Source organism: Conger conger, chromosome 5 (assembly GCF_963514075.1).
Source record: "Conger conger chromosome 5, fConCon1.1, whole genome shotgun sequence".
NCBI lineage: Eukaryota > Metazoa > Chordata > Actinopteri > Anguilliformes > Congridae > Conger > Conger conger.
The window spans coordinates 26,799,917-26,809,774 of NC_083764.1; the positions used below are offsets into that span (position 1 = coordinate 26,799,917).

Genomic DNA, 9,858 nt, shown 5'->3' on the forward strand with positions numbered 1-9,858 from the left:
CATGAAGAGATAATATATCAAGGGAAAGCCGTTAAAGTTGCAATAGTGTATGAGAAAAATTAAAACGTGTGTGAAAAAGTATTAATTCCAACATTACACATTAAAGTCAAGCCAAGATTTTACAAACCCAAAAGAGATTTACCTTCTTACACACACAACCCACATGAAACCAGGATATTAATCTAGTAACAGAAATATGAACAAATAACTGCATGGATAACTGCAATGGATAACTGCATTCAAATGTTATTTCAATCAACAGAAAATAAAAATAAAAATAAAATAAAACAACTTCGCCAATCAATTGCCTCTTCGGAATTGCTAATCTTGCTACCGCTCCTCAAAAAAAGCCACAGGTGAAAGGCAGTGGTAGTTTTGCCATTACATAGAGCACCAGCAACAGCAGTCGCACACACGCACACAGAGCAATCAGCTTCAATATAAGCAGCACGTGCCTTGCTCATTAGTGTACCATAGCACAGGAAGCAGCGTATCAAACTCAGACGCTTCCTCCAGAAGTTAACATCCAATGGTAGTTCTTATCCTGGGGAATGTGGTTCATGATTACGGTTGCTTATTAAGCATCTCAGACACTAAAACACTTTGATGTGAAGTGGACCAATAATTATAGCAATAATCGCACAACGTCCCTGTGTTCGGAATACCATGTTAGCTCACGATGGTCCGAACACCACCGTATAAGCCTGCCCTGTCAGTAGTCTCTCGTTAGCAACTGCTTCCCCACCACAATGCCACAGTGGAGCACAACTACCATGTCAATGTATGCTGAAATGATTTGCGTACTTGACTCGTACCAAGTTTTTATGAAAATAGAAGAAATCATACTTTACAGACACTAAATCTGGAAGTTTTCTTTTTTTTTTTTTTTTAAGTCATAAAAGTTGCACTCTTCAGAACACGGTGAGCCCGCTTGGTGTTCCGAACACGGTGAGTTTATATTACAAGTTTATTTTCCCTCCTATTTCAGTTAAACAAAATCAACAGTGAAAAGTATTTTACCATTTCCTGACAGGGCACTTTCAAAGCAGCAACATTAAAGTAAAAGTTTTAAGGATCTTAATTTTTGAAGATATGAATGACTACATTCATCTCCAGCAGACAAGTGGGTAATGTTTTACTTGAACCCCTTGCCAGAAAGCTGACATAACACCGTCATACACGACATAACAGCTGACAAAAGATGGCATAACAGATGTCAGTTGATGTCAAATGACATAACTCCCATACTTTTTTCAGTAAATGTTATGACAGATGTTCAAGGAAAGTATTACCCAAGTGTCCTGAGCCTGATGTACACCGTGCATCCTTACAATGGCACCCTAAAAACCCAATTCACCTGATAAAAGTCTCAATCTACTGATATCAAATCAACTTGGAACTAGTTCAGATTACACTTTTCAGCCACTGAATAGAATTAACTGAAATGCCAACTTGGTTTCTCTGTACAAGCGGGCCTGGAACACACACTGAAAAGACACTTTCCGGCTAAAGCATTTTTATGCTCATCTCACGTAACTTTGGGTCGAACCTACTATCTTTTCTGGGGATGGCATCCAGACAGTCAGCCCTGAGCCAATTTTTAAAACGATAACACCACCAGCTCACTGCAGTTAGATCTGGCCTAGAGCAAAGGCAGGTTTAACAGAAGCTTGCCTTGAGTGTAACTGAAACAGTGGGAAACACCAAACCATAAATAAATACAATGCGTCATGACAGGATACCGATTTAGTCATGGGGGATACAAACTCACCACTCAGACCTTGACCATGTTTTGTCATGTGAGTGATAAAATTACTCCAAAAAGAATTGTTCACCAAGACACTACAATGAAAAAGCCTTGTTTGTGCAGCATCAGCTTTGTCTTATATGGCCACACCTTAAAGCACAGTGCACGTGACACCACTAAACACGCTTGTTCTGCTAAAACATCCTATGTTTGAGCACAACGTTACCCGACACCAATAGTTTCATTGCGTCCTGGTTACTGGCAGGGACTGGGTTCATAAGGTCTTACCTTTCCCACAGACATAGGCACAAAACACCATGACATGACCTGGGAACCATTATTGTTAACAGGCCACGTGCGGTTAATGAGTCTTTGCTTTGCAATAAGTACTATGCATCTTAGAGTCAACACTACCAGATTATGGCAGGTTACTTGCTATAACAGCCACGTGCCACTTTATCCCTAGTATCAAGTTCACCAAATCATTCAGATCGGATATGAAAAAAAAAACAGCGCAAATGTAATAATTGTGAGGACTTCAAATTTTATGATAATTTCTTGACTCTCCACCGCTTACATTTGGATACAAACCCTCCTTTCAAGAGCACCAAACCCACACATTTACAACAGGTGAATCTTCAAAAGCACAATAGCCATTTAGCGATCCCAGACCAGGGTAACCAGCTTTCTAGCTTCCGCTCACAGGCTGTCAGCTCTTCACTTTCTTAACGGTTCTGAGGCTTAAAAAGTATAAGACAGGGAGCCCAAATGAGTGGCTCTGACCTTGACTGCTTTCAAGCAAGTGCTTTATCTCTAGATGATCATACCTGATGAGTCATAAATCTGAAAATGTGCCATGGAAACAGTCGATCACGCCGGTAGCTTCAGAACAGTTATGCTTTGACTCATTCTCCCATTTGACAAACACCCGAGGCTTCATTGGCATTTCTCAAGCTCCATTCAATCCCCTTTGTTTTTCTTTATGCATGCAGTGTGCGTTTGAACATAGTTTGATAAAATTGTTACAATTACATTTCTTTATTTTTCAAATCAGCATAGCAAATAGAACAAAAATAAAGCATGGATTTATAATTTAATTACAGAAAAGTTTTTTTCCTGACTGCATGACATGAGCCAAAACTCTTTTGTTGGAAAATTCAAAATTCCCAAGCTCCTACTCATTTATGACCACCATCAAACCGAAGCAGGTTGCATAACATGCTTCACGGAACAACATTTTTCCCAAGAAATGCTCTATTCCAGTTGTCAATCAAGGACCGTCAGTCATAGAAAGGCCAGCATCAACTGATTCATCCCATTGGCTTGTCCCTGGTCACAAAGCAAATGGCATACAGTATTACTGCTGTAGCAGCTGATACCCAGGTGGAACTTCAGGTGATGACTGGAATGCAAGAAACTCCTACGCAAAATATTGCCATGGTGTCTCCTGGCACAGAGGCAATAATCAAAAAGGTCAAACATAAACAAAAGAAATTAAACGGGATGGTATGGGTCCTTGAAAACAATACTCCAGGTAAATATGGCTGGCAAGATTAAGATGTGAATAAATTGTATCAAAGTCTTGAGTATTTATTGTAACATATCAACTTGGTACAACCTACAGTAATACTGTACTTGAATGATGTAATGGGTCCATCTTCAAAATGATCTCTAAAATGTAAGGACTTTGTCCAAAGTTTTCAAATAAGATTCGTCCACTTGAATTTCCATGGTCAATTTCTTTACATAAATATTGGACCTAGTACTGTTTCAAAATTTAAGTTCTGAATGCGACTAAATAAGTAGGTCTACAATAATCAGTACTCAAATAGGTAAACTAAAATATGAGTACCCAAGCCCCAGATAAATATTACAGGAAATGAGAAAATCTGCACTAATCTCTGTATTTTAAAAGGCAAGACAATTTATGGAATATCATGTCAGGGAAATTACGACAGAATAGCAACAGAGCAACTACAGAAAAAAAGCAAACTAAAAAAACCAGCCAACAATTCAGTCTTTCTGTTTTAAGAAAAGAAATCGTTATAGGGGGTAATAATATTCATAAAAAACCGGGAAATAAACAAACTTCTCTTAATTATATATTCTTCTGAGAAGCCATGTTATTTGTTAATTGCCTCTATTGTTTTTTGCTTTATCTAAACAGTCATTCTCGAGCATTATGATTTGTAATTTGAAGTTAGCCAAGTAAGGCCTTCGTACAGTCCATCACCTGTGGTCGCGCAGGATGGCTGCACGTACCAATTCCTATCTCTGATCCGGGTCAAACCCAATTTCTCCTGGATTTCATGCGGCTTCATGGCATCGGGCAGGTCTTGCTTATTGGCAAAAATCAGGATAATGGCTTCCCGCATCTCCCGGTCATTAATGATGCGGTGCAGCTCTTGTCTCGCCTCGTCTATCCGATCTCTATCTGCACAATCCACCACGAAAATTAACCCCTGCGTACCCGTGTAATAGTGTCGCCACAAGGGTCGGATCTTATCTTGCCCACCGACATCCCATACGTTGAATTTCACGTTTTTGTAGGTCACAGTCTCCACGTTGAACCCGACGGTGGGGATGGTGGTGACGGACTGTCCCAGTTTCAGTTTGTAAAGAATAGTGGTCTTCCCCGCTGCATCAAGTCCAAGCATCAATATTCTCATCTCCTTGTTGCCAAAGATTTTTGACAGCACTTTCCCCATTGTGTAAACTGTTCATAAATATCCACTTTTAGAGAAAAAATGTTTTTGTTCGTTGCGTGACAACAAAAATGAATCCGTTCAGCGCCGCTTTGCAATGTTCGTGTCCTTTTCTGTACTCAACAGATAGTGAACAAAGTGTAAAGAAAATAACGTTCGAACTATAGAAAAACAAACCGAGTGTAACATCCACTGAACAAAAAGAGTAAAGGTGAAAAAACAACCTAAGCCATTGGAAATACGTCAAATTTATATGACTAAACTTCTTCAACCAAGAGTTTCGAAGCCTCAAATCAATTGACGCAGTCCACACAGAAGATACAAATGATAAGTATTCCTTTGCAATAACGAGATTGGTTTAGTCGAAAAAGTAATCCAGTAACTATTAGCTAGAGGTGCTGTGGGAGGGAACTTCTCTCAAACCCTCATGCAGAGTTCGTCTGTATCCACATTACCTAGCTAGCTAGCTACCGAGCTAGTTAATTAACGACTTGGCTATTTTTGAGTTTCAGGAAGTCGCGGTGGGTCAATTACAATCGGTGTTCTTTGAGCTGCTTCATTGGACTTGGAAAAAATGTAAAACATAAAATACGATCGGTGCGAAACCGACAAGGGTTTAAAGACAGACAGGCCCCAGCAAAAGCCTGAGATAGTTCCGACTTCCTCTTCTGTCGAAAGCTCTCGCCCTTGTTAGAAAATCAGTAGCTAAATGCTGGGTAAGCAACGTGATGTTTCAGGGCTCCTTGATACTACCACAAACAAATCGGTCACATTTGTATCGGAAACGGAATGGCCGCAGTAACTCCAAAGGTCATTGATTCATTTGAGAGCTTCCTCCTCTTCTCCCTGTGAAACACAAGAACAGGTCAGAAAAGGGAGGGGTGTCGGAAAGCAGACAACTTTACGCGTCTCCACCCTTATCCCCAGACCAATTCAATTGCGCACAATTTCGCCTTTCAAAAGCCAAGAAGGTGCAATTCCATATTTCGTAAAGCTCCTGGTCGTATATATATGTCGTTACCTGCTTTTGCAGCAGTCACCGCTCACCAGACTGCTCCTCGCGGCTCTCACCTCCTTTCGCTTCCTCTCACCCTCTCTCTCTTTTCCGTCGCTACAGCGGTTCCGAACGACCGGAAAAGGTGCGGACCCAGATCACCCACCACTTCCTCTAGATTGCTCGTGCACTGCACCAATCGCATAGCATGTGCTCAGGCACAGTTGCAAAACGCGCTATCTTAAAAAATGCGCTGAGCTTTTGACTGTGTTTAAATGGACGCCATTTGGGCTCATGTATCTATCGTATCTCAGTAATACATTTATTCGTAACTAAAATGGCTGAAGACGGGACAGTATTTAACAAAGAAATTACCCAAGTCTTGGTAGAAGAATGCGAAATCACACCATTGATGTCGGTTTCTCTGTGAAGTAAGGAGAGGTACAAAACAGCGGACAGCTAGTAGTAAACGTCATTTTACGTGAGTGGGAGGTTCGATAAAGACGTCAGGGACCGAGTGGAAGTCGAGAAGAACTTTAAAAGATGCGGCATAGAGCGAGAGCAGTGTTGAGAGAGAGAGAAAAAAATAGAAAAATAATGCAAATAAAGTATGCATTCAGAATATTGTAGGCTACAGTGAGGATATACATTCGTATCGTGTTCGGAATGTGCAATATCTGACTGCACATTTAGGATATTAGTGTAGATGCGTTTTAGACCAACAGTAGTAAAACGGTACCTAGTAGACCTAGGTACTCACAACTGAGTCGTATTATTGAGCTAATCTTGGCACATTTGCACATGACAACGAGGCTACACAATGCAATATGAATTCAACTACAGACAGAAAATATCATGGAGTCATGTAACATTAACATTACAAATATCTTATCATTGGTACGACCTCCATTTGTATTGTATGTCCCCCATTTAATAATAGTAGTGAAATAATCATAATAATCGAGTTATATCATAATAATCCACTATTGTTTTCTCGCCAAAACTCACGTTGAGGGATACAGAGCCTCCATGTGGTAGAAATGTATAACTACTGGATTTGGTATCCAGAAAGTAACATTAATGTCACACGGGACATTGTATTGTTGGTAATACAGCGCTCGTCTAACTGCTAGTTTTCGCTCCAAACATTTGCAATCCCAGAATGTAGTTCTTAATTCGGTGTTGTTTAGAGGGATTAAAACCCTTTTCAGCCACTTTAAAACAGAAATAGCTGCAGCATGCTATGTATAATAAAAGCCCTACGTTCACATTGTGCTATTTATGAACACATGTATGTCATCAGTCCTTTCATTATTTTCTTTTACCTCCCTTTATGTAATAATTAGCAATATAGCACAGTGTGAATAAGGGGACATTTGTTCTTCGGCGACACAATGTCATTTAAGAGTTGAAATAATCCCTCTGAACATGAGAAGCATATTTGAGAAAAATGTAGATCTCGTTAAAATGTTGGGATTGCAATTGCGGTAGGAATGAATATTAGCACACTCTGGGGATACGCAATATTTCCTAGAAATAGGTGTGCGTGCAGGCATTTGTTGCAACCAAGAGTTACACACCTGATTCTACTAATCAAGCATAGAGTCTTTGTTAAGGACCTTGATAAGTAGAATCAGGTGTGCAACTGCTTGGTTGGAACAAAAGCCTGCACCCACGCCGGTAATCTGGGAAAGATTGAGTATCCCAGGCATACTACATCAGGGGTGTCCAATCTTATCCAGAAAGGGCCAGTGTGTTTGCAGGACTAAGACAGTTGATTCTACTCATCAAGGTCTTGATTAAAGACCACGATTAGTTCATTAGTATAATCAGGTGTGTTACTGCCGGGTTAAAACAAAAACCTGCACCCATGCCGGCCCTTTTAGGATAAGATTGGTCACCTCTGCACTACATTATAAAAATCTATCTGGGGCTCATTCCAATCCCTTATTTTTCTCCTCTTTTTCCTTTTCTTTTCTTGCCGCTAGCTCCACCCATCAGGAGAGGCTAGGTCAGGGGTCAGCATCCCTGGTCCTGGAGAGCCGCAGGGTGTGCTGGTTTTTATTTCCGCGTTCATACCAGCAACCGATTCAGACCCAAGAAACCAGGTGAGGCGAGTTAACTGTGTAATCGATTGCATTAATTGATCAATCAAAGTGCTGAGTAACAACGAAAGCCAGCACACCCTGCGGCTCTCCAGGACCAGGGTTGCCGACCCCTGGGCTAGGTAAAGATGGCAGAAAAAGTAGTAAAAACAAGGAACTTGAGAAAATGTGAATTAGGTAAATGGAATGCTCTTGCTCCTTCAAACATTAGTTTGAAGCCACATCAGTTACAAACCTGGCAGATGGGGAGAGGTGGATCGACAGGTCGATCATTTATATGTTAGACTTTCCAAAAATAATATGTCCAATAAGGATGCAAAAAGAGGAAAAAACTATAGGAAAAAGGCATGGACCTGACAGCGCTGATGTTTTCTTGCTCAACGGAAAGTTTGGGAGTTTCTAGCTCCTAGAAGGAACATTTAAGCAGATTTGGAATGTCCTTAAAGATCGGTCCTCAACCGATTTTTGGCTCAGGGGCAAGGAAAGGAAAAAAGTGGAGAAAAAAGTAGCTCTTGACATTGGTAATGTATTATCTGAGTGGTTGAGTCTTAATCTGAAGTGCTCAGCATCCAGTTTGACATTTTCATAATAGCATGACATATCAAATCATTCCTTAAAAAAAGATTATTGAGACCTTCTTGGAAACATTTTGGAACATTAATAAGTAAATTTTCCTCACGTGTATGTTTACATTTCACTGCTTTATTCTGCTGTGTTGTGGGTCCCATATGTCACAGGGAGGACTCAAATAGGTTGGTCCACAGTGTCAGAACATGGTGTTGTCTTGTGAACAACATCCATTCCCAGTAGGTTTTCTGGTGTCTTCTGTGTATTGAACTACTACTATATTTTCAAATACAAGTATCTGAGCTTCCAGAATGCAGACATGCAGTGGTCCCCAAACTTGATCCTGGAGTACCCATGTGTATGCTGTTTTTCATTCCAGAGGGAGGAGCTACCTGGGGTGCATCCCATTATCTTTCACTCCACCCTCCTTTACTCCACTCCTCCACTCCAGCGGAAGCATGTGGAGCAAAGGAGTGGAGTCAGGGGCATAGCTAGGAGTTCCAGGCCCTCTGAAAGAAAATTTCTGTGGGCCCCTATTTGCCTTTATATGCACACATGTGTACATATATACACCCACCAATAAATTTATTAGAAACATTTTTACTTAATTGCATGAATAAGTAGGTGTAATAATCTAATCAGTAGATACTGATCAGGAGATTCTGATGGTTTAATGTTCATATCAACCATCAGAATGGGGAAAACGTGATCTAAGTGACTTTGACTGTGCCATGATTGTTGGCGGCAGACATGGTGGTTTGAGTATCTCAGAAATTGCTGGTATTTTCACACACACTAGTCGCTAGCATTTGCAAAGAATGGTGCAAAAACAAAAAAAAATCAGACAGAAACGCCTTGTTAATGACAGATGTCAGAGGAGAATGGCCAGACAGGTCAAAGCCAACAGGAAGGTAATGCAAATAACCACACATTACAACAGTGGTATGCAGAACAGCATCTCTGAACACACAAAGCATCATAACTCTAAGTGGATAGGCTAAAGCAGTATAAGTCTAAAAAAGAAGTCTAATAAATACCTAATAAGTGCTCAGTGAGTGTCTATACACTCAATGATCACCTTATTAGGTAGACCTAACAGAGGTCAGAGGAGAAGGGCCAGACTGTTCAAAGCTGACAGGAAGGTAACAGTAACACAAGTAACCATGCATTACAAGAGTGGAAGAGCTGAAGGTACAATGTGTCAAACCTACAATGTGGAAGCACAAATAAAATGACGAGCTAATGTTTTGAACAACATATCTAGATAGGTGGTTGGTGGTCGCAGTTTGCTGCAAATTACTTGCTTTTGCTCCACTTTGAAGCACAAACTATATAACAATTGCCTTCCTTCATGTTCCTTCCTTTTTCTAACCTTGATTGCTTTTCATTTTCATTTCATTGCATTGCAACGGCATCATTTAAGCACGCAAAAAATCCAGTGCAGGGGTGGAGTAAACCATTTGTGACTTTCCCCGTTTTTTTTCCTTTTTATTGGTAAAACTTGGCAAACAGGCAAAAACACACATTCAAATTCCAGGCCTTTTCAGGGTCCCCCATGCTGGGCCCCCGGTAATCAGTTCACTTTTCTTCCCATTCTCCCCTGTTAAGCTGCATCTTGCCTGCGGTCCTGATGGGTATTATTCATCTGGCTCCATGATGCATTTAGGTTCCCCACACCGCTGCACCACAGGAAAGCATAAAATGGATTTTGCCACTCCTTGTGGATTCCCAAACGTCATT

At 40.6% G+C, this 9,858-nt stretch overlaps 1 protein-coding gene across 2 annotated transcripts; it reads right to left on the bottom strand.

The window, feature by feature from the left end:
• Positions 1-2,766: 2,766 nt before the first annotated feature.
• Positions 2,767-5,949, bottom strand: arf6a (ADP-ribosylation factor 6a). 2 transcript variants are annotated; one of them, XM_061242268.1, is made up of 3 exons: positions 5,822-5,949; positions 5,474-5,636; positions 2,767-5,298 (listed from the first exon to the last, which is right to left on the bottom strand). In XM_061242268.1, exon 3 carries the CDS (start codon positions 4,453-4,455, stop codon positions 3,928-3,930), a length of 528 nt encoding a protein of 175 aa, XP_061098252.1. In that variant the 5' UTR covers positions 4,456-5,298; positions 5,474-5,636; positions 5,822-5,949; the 3' UTR covers positions 2,767-3,927. The 2 variants fall into 2 exon arrangements, with proteins under 2 accessions (XP_061098252.1, XP_061098251.1); XM_061242267.1 differs by having other exon boundaries at positions 5,474-5,914.
• Positions 5,950-9,858: the final 3,909 nt, after the last annotated feature.